Raw genomic sequence first — 18,182 nt, 5'->3', positions numbered from 1 at the left:
CTGATAGAAATCAAAAAGTTCATAACCCCATTAATAGAATTGAATAACCAACAGGTGTGTCTTTCATAAATAAAGGTGCAATTTCAGACTAAACTCCCTTATAATTTACTTGGAGATTCATAAAAAATACTCACTTTGTGGTCTAACCTCAATACAAAATAACAAATTGAAGAACCAAAATTACTAACAGAATGACTTTCACAAATGTCTAAGCTGTTGAAGGATTCCTCTAAATTACATTCTCCTTTTTGTCTCCTCATGTAACTTGAAGCTAAAGTGACCTTTGTGACCCTTTATTAGGCTGCAATGCCGACCGAGAATGTCGCCCGAAAAAAGAATTTTATCAGTGTTCTCAAATATTCTCCAAATGAGAGAGTGGGGGAAATATTGGCTTCTCAACTTGGAAAATAATGGAAAGACTAGAAAAGACGTCAACAAGACCAGATATACATCTCCCTTAGTGAATTTTTCCCACAGCAAGACTGATCGGATCTTTACTATAAAAGCCTCAAGAAAGCCTATCTATTCTCAAGATTGGACAGCCAACCTCTGAAGATGCTCAAAGAAAACTTGAAGGCTGACATCGTCAGTAAATATGATATCTGACCCAGCCGCCATTTCTTGAGCATTGTTATATGTTGCGGATGGATTCAACTTTGCCAGTAAGAATCTAGCCTGCTCACAAAATCAAGATAATAAAATATAAACCTTCAGATGGAATGTTCATTCAGTTCCACAATCATACGTATTTATCAAATAAACCAACATCTACAAACAATCCTTTGGAACAGATGGAAAAACCCATTGCAGACATTAGAGAAATAATGTTTTTGTAACCATCAATTTTTTCTTTTATGCTTCACACGTCATAAACGACTTATTAGTGACAGAACGGTTGGAAAATAATCGAGCTAAGCATCAAAATTATGTAGCCATGTGCTATAAGTGAATTTTGAGTGATTAGAAAGGGACAAAACATGCAAAACAAACCTGTGTGGTACTACTTAGTAAAAATGAGCTAGGAGCCTAAAAAAATAATGACAGTGGAAGCAGAAAAGAAGTATAATAGTATTTTAGTGCTTCTGTGTAATCATCTTTGCTGTAGTGCAACCCAAAGGTACATATTAAGAAAATAACCTGAGAGCCATGCTGATCACAGACAACCAGACGAGGTACTGGAAAACGTTCGTTAATGATAATTTGGGCATCATCATGAGGAGCTTGTAATAACTGTGCAAATGCCTGTAAAAAGAACGCTAGACTGATTAAATGGAAGACATGGCTGATACACCCGTTATGAACCACCAAATTACCGTAGTGCAAGAAACACAATCAACTTTTAAATTTATTCTCTAAAAACAAAAAACATGGTATAGATAGAATATTCATACATGGTCGAAGGTTTCTAAAATGGGTAATTATAAAATCAAATTTTGAAAAAAAAAAATTAAAAAACGAACTTATTAAATTTCGACTTTCAACAGTAGTAGTAGTAGTAGAGGGATTGATTAAGCAAGCACAAACTTGGTGTTCCGGCTGATTTTGGTATCCCATATTACGCCACTGAGCTATTGTCATCCCATGAAATACGACAACACTGAAATATGAATCTAGCAGGAGAATACGATCAGCTGCAATGGAAGCAACATCTAATAACGCTGGTGCAGGCAGTGAATTGAACGAGTACGATATTAGGGACGGTTGGATCATCACAGCAGCATTTGTAATGTTCTCCCTATTTAACAACATCCTAAAATATGCAGTTTCATCTGGACTGTTGTTAAACACCTGCACAGGATCACAAGTATCCAAACAAAGAATGCAAATCATCTTTCCATTGGATCATGTTCATATGAACAATCTCAAGAATGATACCCTAGAAGATGTATATACCTGAACAAATTGTGAACGCCGCAAATTAAACAAGAACTGAGGATACAAAGAAAATGAAGGATTTAGAGTAAAGGAAGATGGATCGTCTTTCCGATAATCACCAAACTTAGAACAGAGGCGAATCAAGGATCGATCCAACCATCGAATAGCATCAAATCCCTCCTGATAAGAGTAAAATTAACATAAGGTAACTTATAACTTTGGAGATATAATTAAGAACAAATGACCAATTAAACCAGCAAGTAACAAAACCTAGATAGCAGGAAGCAATTTCGTCCTTCAAAAACTCACGGACCGAGTGCAATTAGAAGGCACACTTAAAGCACTTGGAAGGTTAGAAGATATTCAAAATTGACAACTATTTAAGCATTAAAACATGTTTTTTTTTTTATAACTAATATGCAACGATATATTTTCAAGCTGTCAATAACCAAGGAATAATACATAGCATGGTCTAACTAATGCCAAAAAGTACAAAAGGCGCCAGAACAACTATCTCAATAAGAAACAAGAAAATAATAAATGCTAGGTCCAAATGGATTTTGCAAACAACACAGGAACTTGGGGAAGGGCATTACGAGGGGAATCTTCCCCAAATATTGCACCCAAATGTCAAAGTAGGGCAGTCCATTGGAGGATTTACAACTTCTTTGGACATTTGTCCTTCCACAAAAATCCTTCGTCATCTCTTTAGGAAGAGGATGGGCAGTGGTAGCTACTTTCTTGAAAAGGAATTAGCAAGTAAAAGCCCCCAAGGGACTAAGTTTCCTTGTAACCTTTTTTCATTATAATGAAAATAATTCTTTCAAAAAAAAAAAAAAAAAAAGAAAGAAAGAAAGAAAGAAAGAAAAAATGAACCCAGCATAAAACCTGGTTACATTAGATCTTACATGCATGCAAGTTCGGACAAAATGTGATTTTGCAGTCCAAGACAAATTTACGGTTTCTTCCATTCACAAATAAGACTTGAATCCATGCAAAGATCACCAGTTCTAAAACCACATATGCAATCATCTTGAGTTCACCATCTCTCACGATCCCTCGACACAGTAAAAATTCAATATTGTTTTCTTTGACACAGACTTACACAGATTAAACAAATTAAGCAGGTTGAGGTGGTTTTTCAAAAGAAGGGCACAGTATTCAACCAGACGTTCAATGAACGTAGAATTCTAAAATACCTCCATCTCCATTTTCAAGGAAGTTAATCTGGCCACAACAACTGCAGCAGCCTCTTGATCAAACCCTTGCACCAATTCCTGAAATCAATGCCTCAAAGATTTAACTTTTCACCATTTATTGAGATAGAAAAAGATAACCAACACAGAGAATTAGTGTGTGTGTGTGTGTTCCGACTTTTCATCATAATAGAGAAAGAACCAAACCAGAGAGCACAAGTGTGTGAGGGCGTGTTAATGCCAAGAGTGGTTAACAATTAAATATTATAAACAAGAGTATGTTGACTATGATACAACCACTCCTAGATGCCATGCGGACTGATATGCATCTTCGATGAATTGAAATAGTGCTATTCATCTGTACACATGAATGCCAATTAAGGGCACCCATTGAATATTGTAAGTAGGAACCACACCAATCATCATACTCAAATCTTAGAAAGGATGATTGGAGGTCTTTCTTTAGTTTGCTTCCATTTGTGGGCTCTATTTTTGTATGCTCTCATATTCTCCTTTTTTTTTTCCTTTTTTTTTTTTTTTTGTAGACCTTCCTCCATTGAAATGTTAGTCGTTAATCCCCATTGGATAATAGATCTTAGAACTGTAGAAATAGAGTAATAATAATGAACAGAAAAGTTTTGAAAAATGTAAAAGAAGAACCTCCGAGCTAACTGCAGTGTCTATCCATCTTCTAGTAACAGTTGTAACCCGAAGCATCGACTGACCTTCAGGATCTTGATAACTGCAATCATAATAATAAATGACCACACCCATATTATTCATGATGTCACATATGCTGCATTATCAGATGGAAATAAACCCTCTCAATTGATAGCTTACCTAGTAAGAAACTGCAAATACAACTGTGGATTTGCAGTTCCTGGAGAACTTGATCTATCACTTGATGAAAGATCAAAAAACACTGTCAAACAAGTGCTTTTGTCAAGACCACACATTTTCCACAATGTTGTATTGCCCTCCCCAATAACAGTATCGGCAATAGCAGGACCTTTCTGAAGATATGCACCACAAGCAATCAGTTTCATGAAGCAATCAAGTAAATGGAAAATTTATTATCCATGAGCAAAAGCCAACAACAGTAAATTCAAAGCGTACGACCTTCTCCAAAGATGTGCAAGGTCCAATTATCCCCTGAATTTTGATATCCTTCGAACAATTGATCTCAAGGGTTCCACTGAAATGTAAAAGCAGGTATAAAGTGACATGAAATACTATCCGCTCGGGAAAGAACTAAGAAGAATTAGATGCATGGATTCCAAAATTGTGTTATACTTAGTCCAAAGTAGATGCAGAAGACGTAGACATACCAGAAGCAACAGCCAATGAAATTCATACAACTAAACTTATTTTTAAAACTTTCCCATCTCACTAATATCCATTATTACTTCCCTACTCTTACAGAGTACACATTATTTTTATTGTCATCCAAATTTGAATCATACCATGTAATTCTAGCAATCACCCAGTTTTAATGATTTTAAGCATTTGAGCCTTCATGATACCCATTCATCTTTTTTTTTTTTTATTGTACCTATGATATCAAATATATTTAGATTTATAGTTCCCTATTTGGATTTTACCAAATATCAAGACTAGGTAGTTGACAATACCATCGAAATGGGCATCTGCAACTTAAACTAACATGCAGAAACTAAAACATGGACCAAGTGAATTAAAAGAAAAAGAAGCATACAATACTTATAAAACTATGCACTCACTTAAAGCAAAGACCAAGAGAGTGCTCCCCTCCTTCAAACACACGCTTGAAAGAGTCCTTAAATACCGAATGTCCAAAGCTTTCAGCCAGAACAACAAGGCCACCAGTTTTTTCTACTGTAACTTTCATTTCCGCAACACCAACCTACATATAAATTCCAATGAACGAAGCATGTTTACTGGTAGCAACAGAAAAATACATATAAACGAAAGATTATTACAATAAAATGATTGCACTATGATTGTTAAATAAACCTTGTACAGTGCATTTGAACCCCGATGTTCAAATCTAAGTCGGTTCAAATCAAATAATCATTAAACTACATCAAGTGTATTTTATACCATTAGAAGTAATTAAATCCTGATGTTCGAATCTGATATGGGTTGACTCTATTGAGTCTCAATTACTTTATACCTTATAGAACAGTAGGCACCAATATTTTGTAAGATAAATTTGAGTGAACAAAATGAGACAAAACATGACCTCATCAACAATCAAGTATGTCAGATTTGAATATCAGGAAATCCATTACATCTGGATAAGTATTTAGCAAATAAACAACTTCCTGCAGGAGCTTAGGAGTTGATAATACTTTTAATACAGTGCAGCAAGCATAAAGATCTTTAAAGCAAACATGTCCAATTATAGAATTCCCATGTAGTTTTATATCATATTTCTTTAATAGAATTATAGAAAAACAACTTAATGTTATTTCTTGCAAATTGCTAAAATCATATTTTTAAAAAGGAGAAACAGATTCCATTTGAGGCAGGTAAAAGTTTATACTGACCTGATCAAGTGCTGATGCAAAAAGATCCAAGACGTGGCCTTGACCAACCAGTTGTTTTGCAAGACTTTCATAGAATTTGATTGCTTTTTTAAAGTAAGGGGCTGCATCTTTGTCGAGGTCTTTATGTGAACGTACTGGGTCTGATAGATCTTTGGAAACAATCTGTAAATGTTCAATTCCATCAGTATATCAAACAAAACATCAGCGGGAAGGAGAATAAGATTAATCATATATCAAATTTCAGTTCTAACCATTTAAATGATAACATACAAAAGATAGTAGAACAAAGTCCATGCAAAAGATAGTAGTTCCCTTCATCACTCACAAAAATAATAACATACAATCATGTCCTTGATCACTTGGGTGCTTGTGTACCACAATTAATTACGGAAAAAAATCGCATTGAAGTAAATAAGTTATGACAATGCAAGTAATCGTGTGCACCACTTCAATGTATGTTAAGTAATTATTCCAACCTTAAAACCCCATAGTCAAATTAACTAAATTGATGTCTAAAGAAACAGAGTGAGGACAAATCTAAAACGAGGAAACAGAAGAAAATAAGATAAATGCAATGATGAAATCTGCCACTTTTCGATGCAAGTTCTATAAGCACTTACACCTAAATTCACACCTTTTGTAAACCACCATAGTTGAGTTATGCAAAAGAGGCTTTAAATTAAATTGTTGCAGTCAATGCATATGAACACAGTTTTTTCAATGGCAAGGGCTGTAACTGAAAAGTAAGCAACATTTGGATCCAACTTCCAAGTTTACTTGCACATTTTTGTTCACTACAAAAATGTATTTGAACAAACAGGCTATTGCTATACTAAGGTATAAATCCAACGAATAGCAAGACAAAATAGCCGCTACCCATCCCATGAACTTTGATAAATATTATATACTAATTCTAGCCTCACATGATACTAGAAAAGCAGTGAGAGAAAAAGGTGAAAACATAAGGATCCTGGCTCGATTAGGCCATAAAAATATTGGCCAAAGAAGGCCGGCCAATCGATGAGGGAAATAAGATCATTAAGTCCATATTTTTTGTACTATTGAATTGATTTGAACAAGTGCAGATAACAAGTTTGAGGGAAAAACACAAGTCAACGGCACAAGATGACCAAAATGACCCAGAGAATGTCTGCTACCGAAAGAAATGGCAAGTCAAAATCAAGTACAAACAAAACTTAGTAATAAAGCAAAATAAATTACCAAGTGTAACTCTACGCCTCTGTACAATGTTCTAACAACCAAAAAAATCAAGTAACTTACAACACTTATTCATAGCATAAGATCTGATCTAGTCTAGCACAAACCATGATATATAATTCGAAACAATAAACACGAGGAACAGATTTTTTTTTTGGTTACCGTGCCAGGCCCTTCTGTGCATGGTCCACCAACCAAAGCGATAATTCGAGCACCAGTGCCAGGCAAACAAGCTCCAAGCAAACTAGCTGCAACACTCAACGCCACTCCGGTGCATCGAGATGCCCGATTACCGGGAGAAACAGGCCATTGATCCGTTTGAAGTTCATCCAACAACTAAAATTCATAACAAATACAACCGAGTTCAAGAATTTCCAATCCAATGTGGGATATTGAACCAAAAAGAATTGAACAGAAACATTGAACCAAATGAAACCTACGGAATTGAGGGTATATTCGCATTCAGAAGCAGGCAGCAAAAAACGTGTAACACCCGAATTAGGGAATCCATTCTGGACCCCCTTTTGATACGCTCCAGCAACTCTCCGCCCACCAATGGCAAGACCCAATTGCTCCAAAACCTGCTCCTTAGAAACCTCCTTCGTACCCCGAAACACATACACCTTAGACATATCAGAGAATCCCAATTCATGAACCTGAACCTGAGTCCCAAACGAAACAAATCCAACAAGTGCATTATCAGGCAACAACCCGATCGCCCTTTTAAGCGCGGATTTCACAAACCCCAATTCCTCCTCGATCATGCAGGTATCAAGCAGAAACAGAAAAACCGGGGAAGGATTCGCCTGCTGGGCCGAATCCATAGCAGGATTGGGGTTAATTGATTGCGGAATAGCATATTGAACAGTGGTGTACTGAGGATAAAGCTCCCCAGGAAGATGGGTCTCAGAGATCATGGCATAATGAGGAGGAAAATGACATCTCTGGTAGCAAAACGGGCAGATCCAAATCTTGGCGGTAAAGTCAACACGGGAAAATGGGTTGAGAACCGCGGAGCAAGACTTACAACGGAGCGGCGCGTAAGGGAGTGTTGGGATCTCAGGGTGAGGACGGATCGGAGCGATCGAAGCAGCGAGTGGTACAACGCACTTGCTAGCCTCAACTTTGGTACGAGGCCAAACATTCCATGTCATACGAACTCCATCGATTCCTTCGGGATCTGCGTTCGCCATTTCTGACATTGTGGTGATGGAATTGAAAGGGGAATGGAATTGTTTCTTATGGGAAATGGGTTTTTCCCGCGAAGGGAGAAATTGGGTGTTGGAGAAAGGAATTTGAAAGAGGGAAAAGAGACGAGAAAGAGAGAGAAACAGAGAGAAACAAGCGAATTGAGGCGACCCCCTGAGAAGTTGCAGAGAAGGGGTCACCGCAGGAAGAGAGAGAGAGCTAGAGAGAGAGAATTGGAATTGAAGAATTAGAATTGGAAATTGGGAAGGAAGAAGGGTTGAGGTTTTGACACAGATTTGGTGGGCAGAGAGGTTGAAAGAAAAAACCATGTCAAAAATTTCTCACCTTTGCCCTAAAAACCTAAGCATTTATTGCAAACTTCCCATATGAATTCATCCATCTTTTCGAGTGAACTATCCAGTCATATGAATTTGTTTCGAGGTTAGAAATAAGTAACGACTTGAATCGAAATATAAAATATAAATTCAAATATAAAATATAAACAGAACGATTGATGTCATGTTCATTGGAATGGGCTCGATATGACATTAGGGAGGTACCAATGATGACAGATACCTATGATGTTTTAATGGAATTTTTTAAGATATATATATATATATACACGCATTGAGTCACGAGCATTAACATACAACCCTCTCTAATTCACATATCTCCGTTTTGGTTAATAAAGAATACTATAAATAGTGGCGACAACCACCCATGAGCATATTGCTATGATTTGACCTTGATCGATCCACCTAAGTTAGCTTGTGTTAGGCCTCGGCTGACCTACATGGGTCAGTCTCTGCAACCATGACTGACCCACGTAGGTCAACTTGTATACGACTCAATCGACCCTTCAAGTGTATGGTTTATTGCCATTCTCTTAGCTCATTGGGAAGAACCAAGACTTGTTCATGCTTGGAAATGAGAATCCAAGACAAGTTACCATCTTTCACTCTTGAACATATTGAGTCAAATTTCGAACTTAACCAGCTCCAAACGGAAACCAATTATAATTAAAAAAAAAAACGATGAAACAGTGACCTAAAATAAACACCGTGGTGACTAGAGTGTGCTTGCTTGGATTAAATTTTAAAAAGAACGTTCAATACATTGGAAACAAAACGTCTTAGGTCAATAGTTATTTTGTGGGAATAGTTGAGGTGCATGCAAATTGGTCCTCCGTCTAAGAATAGAGTTCTGCATAGATCAAGCTATGCTCGGTCTCATCAAATTGGACTTTTAAAACATTTTACTTATTAGAAGGTCTAGTCGAGATTTTGAGTTCGTCGAGAGTGACTAACCGACCCTTTTGAGCTAAATTATTTTCTAAGCTCTCTCTCCGGATCCCGAGTCTGAAAAAAGGAAATTTATTCTTAATTATAAATTGAAAAAACAATTTAACATTAAGGAAGAGTGAATAAAGAAGAAAGACAAAAGCAAGTGAAAATTGGTAGGCTTATAAAGAGTCGGGTCGACCCGAAACCGACCCGAAACCGTGTGAAGGATCCAGATCCAAACCCGTGAAATTCAAAAAAGGTTTCTTCCTTCTTCTGTATTATAATAAGGAGGTTTTGCATGTGGAATGTGTTCTGTCATTTCAAATTTCTTCCCTCTCTCTCTCTTCTCTAACGGCTATTTCTCTCTCTTCTTCCTTCTCTTTCGCTCTCTTGTCTTCCTCAAAATCTTCACTCTTCGTTCTCTCTGTCAAATCCGTTTCTACTTCCTCCAATTCGCCGTTTCTTTCCAATGAAGCATTTTATGCAGCCAAGAAACGGTATCTTGCGAGATACCCATGCCGCCGACCAGCCTTCTTCGTCGTGCCCTAGCGCCGGAATCAAGGGAAGACCCCCTCGGAAGCCCAAGTCCTCCAAGGAGAATGCTCCGCCTTCAGATCCGAACTCCATGCTTCCAGATTCCAAACCCTCGCCGGCCAAGCTGAAGACCCCGCTCCCTCCCCGCCCTCCGTCTTCCAATCCACTCAAGCGGAAGCTCAGTATGGAGGCCCTTGCTGAGAATTCGATCCCTGGGTTGTCTGATTCTGGTGTGAAGGTACATTTCGTGTTGCAATTATGTGTGTTATGGTTCAACTTAACTAAGCTAATAGAAGTGGCATTCTGTGCAACTTAACTAAGCTAATAAAGTGAGTGACTCCGTTTTTTTTGTTTTTTTTGTTCAGTTCACTCATGTTTTAGATGTCGAACTTCCGTAATGTTACTTAAAACCTGGATGTTCAACTGTGTTTCCTATTGTTATGATTTATTTGTGGCTTGTATTGATAAAATATTAAACAGTATGTTAACAGAGACGAGGGGTATGAGTGCCAGGAGAAGGAGAGATTATGTACTCTCAATTTAAGAGGATTTTTTGTTCTAGCTCCCAATCTGTCTTGCCAAACATAATTTTTGTCTGTGATTTTCAGGTGGTAGTGCGGATGAGGCCATCGAGCAAGGACAGAGACGAAGGGGATAACATAATACAGAAAGTTACTGATGATTCTTTGTCAATTAATGGCCAAACCTTTACTTTTGATGCTGTTGCTGACACAGAGGCAACGCAGGTACGATCTTTAGTGACCACTTTTGTAGCTTTTTGATGGGCATTTGTAAATACGGGGTGAATGATTAACTTTTGTTTTATTCTGTTTTCAGCTTGATATCTTCCAGCTTGTAGGAGAACCTCTAGTTGAAAATTGTATGGCAGGTTTCAACAGTTCCGTATTTGCATATGGACAGGTATGTCTACATCCCTTCGTCCACCTTTCTGTTCCTTGCTCTTTATGATGTTTATTTTCTCATTCTAAATGTCTATGTACTCATTGAATCAGACGGGAAGTGGAAAGACATACACCATGTGGGGTCCAACCAATTCTTTGTCAGATGACAGTTTACTAAGCGAACAAAAAGGCTTAACTTTCCGTGTTTTTGAACGACTCTTTGCTCGTATAAATGAGGTGGGTTTAGAAGTTTTAGTCCTTAGACTCTTTGAAAGTAATGGTGCATAATCTCACATTATTTAGTCTTTGATTAAAATTGCAGGAACAAGTGAAGCATGCTGACAAGTTACTTAAGTATCAGTGTTCCTGTTCTTTTCTCGAGGTTGGACAACAATTGTCTTGTACAGTATGATCTACATATTTTATCTATGAATTCGTTCAAATTCTATGGAAACTTTGTTGCAGATTTACAATGAGCAAATCACTGATTTATTGGATCCAAATCAGAGAAACCTCCAGGTTATTGATAATTCCTACTGTCTCTTGATAGCTCACTTTCTCTCCAAATAGTAAACTAAAAGAATAGAGAAGAAACAATGGTTCTACTTCCTGTTATATGAGAAGCTTATTCTTCTGTTGGATTCTTCTTTCAGATTAGAGAAGATGTAAAGTCTGGTGTTTATGTTGAAAATCTAACGGAGGAGTGTGTATCAACCATGGCAGACGTTACTCAGCTTTTAATGAAGGTTTATTATCTTCCTCATCCTGCTAATTCATGCACCTAAGTGCACGCCCAACCAAGCTTAACACACAAACACACAAACAAAGTTGAAATATAAATGTTAAGGGTATTATTATATATTTATATTATCTTTTCGTCATGGTTAAAGATTACCCTTTCTATAACAATTATAATAAATTACTGTTATTACAACCGAAACTCTTTGATTTAACCATGATATATTGCACCCATAAGCTCTATATGTGATTGTATTTAGGCTTTACACAACCTGTGCTTTGAAATTATTAAGTTAAATTGCTAATTGATTCTTCTTTCTAAGGATCATTGTAATTTGGCCTACCTTGATTTGGAATTTGTTTGGTTTTTCCTCTTTCTACGTTGCATCCGCATGAGAATTTGCATCAGTGATGCACTGATTAGATTAGTGCTTCCATCATACAGCAATCTTTTCAAATCTCGAAATTTGAAAGGCTTGTCATCAGTTTTGTAGTGATATTTATGCAAATTTGCATCAGTTCATGGTCACCACTCTTCTACCTTTTTTAGTTACCCTTTTAGACTGACTTCGATAGTTTTAAACATCACATATATTTATAATCATATTATAATTATGCAGGGTTTATCAAATAGGAGGACTGGTGCAACAAGTATTAATTCTGAGAGTTCGCGGTCGCATACAGTTTTTACCTGTGTTGTTGAATCTCGATCCAAGGTAATACTAAAAGAATGTTGCTAATATCTTTTAATATGGTGGTATCATTGGATTTAAATCAAAGAATTTATCATACAAGGTTGTCTGCAACATGAAAAGTGAAAAGTAAATGTCGTCATGATTGATCATTGATCACTAGATTAGATTAACAGCTATTGGCGCCGTAACTTAAAAAATGGATAATGATCATCCAGTTTGTTTAGAATGGAAATGCATGAGTACCATCTTTCTATATTCAAGTATTGGTACTTGGAAAATATAGATTGACAATGATTTTATTGTGCAGAGGATGGCAGATGGTTTAAGTAGCTTTAAAACGAGTAGAATAAATCTTGTTGATTTAGCTGGTTCCGAGAGGCAGAAGCTAACAGGTGCAGCTGGGGAGCGTTTGAAGGAAGCAGGAAATATCAACAGATCACTCTCGCAACTTGGGTATAACCAATGAAAACTAGTGGAATATATAGTTCAGATCTATCATTTAAGCAGTGATCTTACCAGGGAGTTTTTTTTTAATGTTAATTATTTGGCTAATTATTTATCAGAGTTGATACAGCTGCATGTTTTATTATTTTCATCTTCAGTGAACAAAATATCAACAAATATTTAATTTTTCGTTTCATGTATAGAGAAATGGAGCACTAGGATCAAGTTTATTTGACAAGCTAGAAATCTAGGGAAGTATCGGATACCAAACATTAGAGGAAAAGTGTCGGATAGAATTTGTACAGAGTTGGCATCCTTTTCCTTTTGCTATGATGAAGAATTAAAATACATTATTAAACTATTTTATGAATTGTAGTGTTCATATGTTCAACTTCCGGGAAAAGACTCGGCTGAACATGAAAAACAACATCAAACTTTAGATAATGCACACACACTTCAGCGAAGGATATTACTTTTGCGGTTTAGCTTCCTTTGTGTTTGGATTAATTAATTGAGCTATTGTGTTTTGATTATTAAATTGAGCTATTTTGTGTTTTGATTTCAAGTTCTAATTTGTCGACATGTGTCACTAAGGATGTGCCTCGAAGAGTCTTTTTTTCCCCTTTTATTAAGAAAACGATTGTGGTACAGGAATCTAATCAATATTCTTGCCGAGATTTCTCAAACTGGAAAACAAAGGCACATCCCATACAGAGACTCCAGGCTCACTTTTTTATTGCAAGAATCTCTTGGGGGAAATGCAAAACTAGCGATGGTTTGCGCCATTTCTCCATCACAAAGGTTAATATAATATTGCAGAGCTTCCTCTTACCTTGAAGAAAATTTTCCTTCTTGAAATGTAAAGTTACGTGGGTTGTTTTTGCAGCTGCAAGAATGAAAGTTTTAGTACATTGAGGTTTGCCCAGCGTGCAAAAGCTATAAAAAACAAAGCTGTTGTTAATGAAGTTATGCAAGATGATGTGAATCACTTGCGTGAAGTGATACGGCAGCTCAGGGTACTCTTTTTGTACTTAGTATTAACAATTTCTCATGTAATGTTTGTACCGTGAGTTGAGAATGTGACTAAACTGAGGTGTTTAATAGGATGAACTACACAGACTAAAGTCAAATGGAAATAGTTCAAATGACGCGAATGGAGGACACTCTGCAGCATGGATCCGTAGAAGTTTGTATCTACTAAAATCTAGTATAAGTCGTCCTATCACATTACCTCATGTGGATGATGATGGTGATGAAGAAATGGAAATTGACGAGGAAGCTGTTGAGAAGCTCTGTGATCAACTGGACAAACAAAATACTGGTTCTGAGGCTAGTGAAGATAAGGAAACTGAAACTGTTAAATTAGGTTCATCAATTGCCTTAGAAGGAAATGAGTTTTCTGGAACTGAATATCGAAAGAAAAGTTCTGATGTTTTAGATGTAAACATGGAAGAGGAAACATCTGTACAAGACGAGGTTATGATTGTTGGTACAACAGACGAGCCGGTTTACGATACTCCAGTATGTTCCAGTGCTGACTTGACAAACCATCAGAACCTTGAAGCACAAACTCAAATAGCAACAAACTTGCTTGACCAACTCTTCTCAGGTGAACCTTCTGAGAATAATATTGTGAGCTCTTTGATGGAGGAGGGAGTAAAAAGTGGAGAACTAAAAACTCCAGGAGATGGCCCCTTGTGTACATCCTCTGAACCTCTCAGTGGATATCAGACTAACAAGTCCGATTTAGATACACTCAACAATTCCTCAAATGGAATTCTTAATTGTGTTTCTCCTCCAAGTCTCAGCATAGTTCCTTGTGATGTGTCGCCAGCTCTTAAATCCCCTACTGCAAGTGCTTCACCTAAAATCAGCGATAGTAGGAAAAGCTTGAGGACTTCAATGATGTTGTCTGCTTCACAGAAAGATCCTCAAGCTGAGACTAAGCTTGGCTTAGATCTTCTGCAAAAACCACTTGAAAAGTCCTTGAGATGGAGCTCCGCTAATGCACTATCAATGTCTACCCAGAGTAAGAATACTGCAGTAACTACAGAGCAATTGGCTGCAAGCATCCGAAATGGGCTTGAAATTATTGATAGTTGTCGGCAGAGCTCAGCATTGAGAAGGTCTTCATTCAGATTTTCATGTAAACCTGCAGAAAAGGTTAATATGCCAATAAACAAAATTGATGTTGGCGTGCAAACATCATGCGGTGACGAGGCTGCTGGTGAAAACCTTTTTATGTGCAGTTGTTGCAGAATTAGAAAGCAGCTGGAGGTTGGAGAGGAGAAAGGCAGCTCAGATCTGCAATTAGTACCTGTGGATGGTCCAGACTCTGCTGAGAGGTCCAGGATACAAGTTCCTAAAGTATGTGAAGTTGATATTCCATTTTTTCCGGCTGTTTAGTGTGTATATATGTATCTATATATTTTCTTGTTCTTCTCCAGGCAGTTGAGAAAGTTCTTGCTGGGGCTATCAGAAGAGAAATGGCACTTGAAGAATACTGCAACAAGCAAGCATTTGATATTAATCAACTCAATCGTTTGGTATGTTCTTTCGTGATTTGACTGTATTTTATCCCCTGGACCTGCTGGCTATATCTTTTGATTTAGCTTGACTTTTGCTTGGGGGGCTGCCTTTCGCAGGTACAACAGTACAAACATGAGAGAGAATGCAATGCTGTACTTGGGCAAGCCAGAGAAGACAAAATTATTCGCCTTGAGAGCCTCATGGATGGTGTTTTACCATCTGAGGAGTTCATGGAGGAGGAACTATTGTCCCTCAAATATGAGCATAAGGTTCGAGTCTCCATCTAGAAATATTTCCCCCTGAGAGATTATTTCATTTCTAACTTTGGCATGTACAGGTTTTAAAGGAAAAATATGAGAATCACCCTGAAGTCCTACAGACACGAATGGAGTTGAAAAAAGTTCAAGATGAGTTGCAAAGTTATAGGAATTTCTGTGACTTGGGCGAGAGAGAAGTGCTAATGGAAGAGATTCAGGATTTAAGAAGTCAGCTGCAATATTACACTGATTCACCTTCCACATCCTCGCGAATGCAAAAGTCTCTTTTGCAATTGACTTATTCTGAACCTAGTAGCTCTACACCTCTTGGTGCAATCCCAGAGTTAATAGAAGAGAGTGTTGAGGAAAAACTTGAACAGGAGAGAGTTCGTTGGACTGAGGCGGAGGGCAAGTGGATCTCTCTTTCAGAGGAACTGAGAAGTGAACTTGAAGCGAGCAGGTTGCTAGCAGAAAAAAGAAAACGAGAGTTTGAAGCTGAGAAGAAATGTGCTCAAGAGTTGGAGGAAGCTATGCAAATGGCAATGGCAGTGCATGCACGGTTACTAGAACAGTATGCAGACTTGGAAGAAAAGCACATGCAACTGCTTTTAAGACATAGAAAGATACAGGATGGAATTGGGGATGTCAAAAAGGCAGCTGCTAGAGCAGGAGTTAAGGGTGCAGAGTCCAAGTTCATAAACACCCTTGCTGCTGAAATTTCTGCACTAAAAGTTGAAAGAGAACGAGAAAGACGCTATCTAAGAGATGAGAACAAGGGGCTTCAAGCTCAATTGAGAGATACTGCTGAAGCTGTGCAGGCTGCGGGCGAATTGCTTGTGCGGTTAAAAGAAGCAGAAGATGGAGTTGCTGCTGCTCAGGTCAGTTAAAAAAAATGATATAGATTGCCAGGCCTCATTATAAAGTTATTGATGTAAAAAAAAAAATAATAATAATAATAACTTTTTTCTGCTAGAATATTACTTTTTACGTGGGAGGAGGAATACTAAGATAGTCCAACTTTGAGTTGAGCATAAAATTACTTAATGATCTATATATACTCAGTGTGCCAGGCCTCGTTAGTTGGTGGTGCTAAAAAGGAAAATATAATGATTTAAATGAAGGTTGTCCAATAATACTCTTCATTTTGAAGTTATGAACCAAGGTTGTCCAATTTTGAGTTGAACATAAAATTATTAATTGATTTAAATGGTTGTTACAGATGAAGGGCGGCAAAAAAATTGACATACACATCACGTATTTGTTTGCAATACTATCCTGCTTAGTTCTAAAGTTGGTGGTGCAAAAAAGGAAACATTTGATGGAAAATTTGGTTAATTCTGTTCATTTTTGGAGTTATTAACCAAAGTTGTTCTACAGTTGAACATAAACTTATTTGGCACAGAGATGATAGAGCTTAAATCAAAATCAAAATCTTTTGGTAGTTTTGATTCAGAACCTTATTTGTTTGCAAGACTTACCCTGTCCTGATTAGTTCTGGACAAAGTTAAATGATATAGCCTTATTTTCGTAAATTGCTGGGAGCCTTAATTTTTGGGCGAATGCACATTTAATACATAAACTTTGCACATTTCTTCCATTATATTATAGTTGGCTATTTTTAGAAAAGATATGCCTTGTATATTTTCTGGCTCAGCCTACGTTGAATGAAAATAGGGACTGTTTCGGGCCCTGATTTTATGCTTGCTTCTAATATGTGGATATATCGACTAACTAGCATTCTGTTTAGTAAATTTTGGTCTAACTTCTTTTGATGACATCTGCAGAAGCGAGCAATTGAAGCTGAGCAAGAAGTCGAGAAGGCCTACAAGCAGATTGATAAATTGAAGAAAAAACTCGAAAAGGAAGCTACGAGGCCTGCTTACGATGATGAAACTAGCAAAGCCAAATACGACATAGACGAAACCCTCGATCAGGGCTGGAGAGAGGAATTTGAGCCATTCTACAATGGTGATGATGGTGAGCTACCTAAACTCTCAGAACCTTCCTGGTTTTCTGGATATGATAGATGCAACATATAGGATGAAAAAGTTTTGGCAACCAGATACACGTCACCCGTAAATTTCCCATTATATATAGGTTGTTCAATATAACCCTCTTTGTTGGTGTTCCCAATAGCTATTACTTCTGATTATGAGGAGAACTATGTGCTAGTTCCCCCATTGTCTGTATTCAAATTCAAATTCTGGAACTTCATAAGGGTGGAATGAATCGTAGAATTCTTTCATTGTGTCCCTCCCATCAACATTTGACTTAACATCTTAGTTTCGACAAATATGCGGGTTGCAATATTTCTTGCTTCTCAAGTCACATTCATTAGGATTACCATCGAAATCCACCAACTTTAGATAAGTAATTGTTGGGCTTTATTCCTTCTGATATTAGCTTATTAAATATTACTCAATATTTTGTTTCTTAAGGAGAGAAATCTTGAGAATAGATTCTTAGTTTGTATTCATATCTGCAAAGTTCATTGTCATTCTGACATGTTGTCAACTTGTTGACAAATGGCTTGCATTGTTCTTCATCATTCAATTTCTCTGCTCTCTATTAGAGATTAAGATATTCTTCCTTAGGAGTAGCTGTTCAATGGGTACCATGGAATGAGTCCCAAATTGTGGTGTTGATGCAAAAAGGATAACGGATGGACCCCAAAGTAAAGGAGCAGAGATAATGTTTAGAGTTTTGGCATAATAATGGTAGCCAATCATCAAAGTTCATTGTTATTTCATTCCCTCTTGTGAGAAACGGAAAAAAAAAAAAAAAAAAAAAAAAAA

General features: G+C 37.1%; 3 protein-coding genes across 3 annotated transcripts in view; 1 reads left to right on the top strand and 2 right to left on the bottom strand.

Annotated features, from left to right (window-relative positions):
* Positions 1-34: 34 nt before the first annotated feature.
* Positions 35-8,370, bottom strand: LOC111448875 (protein transport protein SEC23-like). Its single transcript, XM_023088656.1, has 12 exons — positions 7,258-8,370; positions 6,980-7,153; positions 5,600-5,761; positions 4,811-4,953; positions 4,191-4,266; positions 3,912-4,084; positions 3,732-3,813; positions 3,075-3,152; positions 1,894-2,055; positions 1,525-1,788; positions 1,138-1,242; positions 35-675 (listed from the first exon to the last, which is right to left on the bottom strand). The coding sequence occupies exons 1-12, from the start codon at positions 8,332-8,334 to the stop codon at positions 529-531; spliced, it is 2,643 nt and encodes an 880-aa protein (XP_022944424.1). The 5' UTR covers positions 8,335-8,370; the 3' UTR covers positions 35-528.
* A 1,176-nt stretch (positions 8,371-9,546) lies between these two features.
* LOC111443108 (kinesin-like protein KIN-12B) lies at positions 9,547-17,639 on the top strand. Its single transcript, XM_023080757.1, has 16 exons — positions 9,547-10,060; positions 10,431-10,568; positions 10,660-10,743; positions 10,836-10,961; positions 11,047-11,106; positions 11,190-11,243; positions 11,378-11,470; positions 12,083-12,178; positions 12,465-12,610; positions 13,253-13,402; positions 13,488-13,617; positions 13,706-14,968; positions 15,049-15,147; positions 15,247-15,399; positions 15,468-16,265; positions 17,172-17,639. The coding sequence occupies exons 1-16, from the start codon at positions 9,758-9,760 to the stop codon at positions 17,424-17,426; spliced, it is 3,948 nt and encodes a 1,315-aa protein (XP_022936525.1). The 5' UTR covers positions 9,547-9,757; the 3' UTR covers positions 17,427-17,639.
* The window catches only part of LOC111443127 (U11/U12 small nuclear ribonucleoprotein 35 kDa protein), a 17,184-nt gene continuing 14,888 nt past the window's right edge, over positions 15,887-18,182 (bottom strand). Inside the window, exon 9 of the transcript XR_002710440.1 lies at positions 15,887-15,897. The gene's annotated coding sequence lies outside the window, so the exon portion shown is untranslated. The remainder of the gene's footprint in view (positions 15,898-18,182) is intronic.

The sequence above is a fragment of the Cucurbita moschata genome, unplaced genomic scaffold, assembly GCF_002738365.1.
Source record: "Cucurbita moschata cultivar Rifu unplaced genomic scaffold, Cmos_1.0 Cmo_Scf00001, whole genome shotgun sequence".
Taxonomy (NCBI): Eukaryota; Viridiplantae; Streptophyta; class Magnoliopsida; order Cucurbitales; family Cucurbitaceae; genus Cucurbita; species Cucurbita moschata.
The sequence above is the reverse complement of the archived record's forward strand: the minus strand, read 5'-3'. Positions and strand labels throughout refer to the sequence as shown.

Excerpts from the sequence above, each read along its gene's own strand:
- LOC111448875 (XM_023088656.1), bottom strand. The coding sequence starts at position 8,334 with ATGGTTTTTTCTTTCAACCTCTCTGCCCACCAAATCTGTGTCAAAACC. Across the intron at positions 5,762-6,979 it reads GCACAGAAGGGCCTGGCACG|ATTGTTTCCAAAGATCTATC; the intron begins GTAACCAAAAAA and ends GAACATTTACAG. Across the intron at positions 4,267-4,810 it reads TCTCTTGGTCTTTGCTTTAA|TGGAACCCTTGAGATCAATT; the intron begins GTGAGTGCATAG and ends TTTACATTTCAG.
- LOC111443108 (XM_023080757.1), top strand. The coding sequence starts at position 9,758 with ATGAAGCATTTTATGCAGCCAAGAAACGGTATCTTGCGAGATACCCAT. Across the intron at positions 10,744-10,835 it reads CCGTATTTGCATATGGACAG|ACGGGAAGTGGAAAGACATA; the intron begins GTATGTCTACAT and ends TCATTGAATCAG. Across the intron at positions 12,179-12,464 it reads TTGTTGAATCTCGATCCAAG|AGGATGGCAGATGGTTTAAG; the intron begins GTAATACTAAAA and ends TTTATTGTGCAG.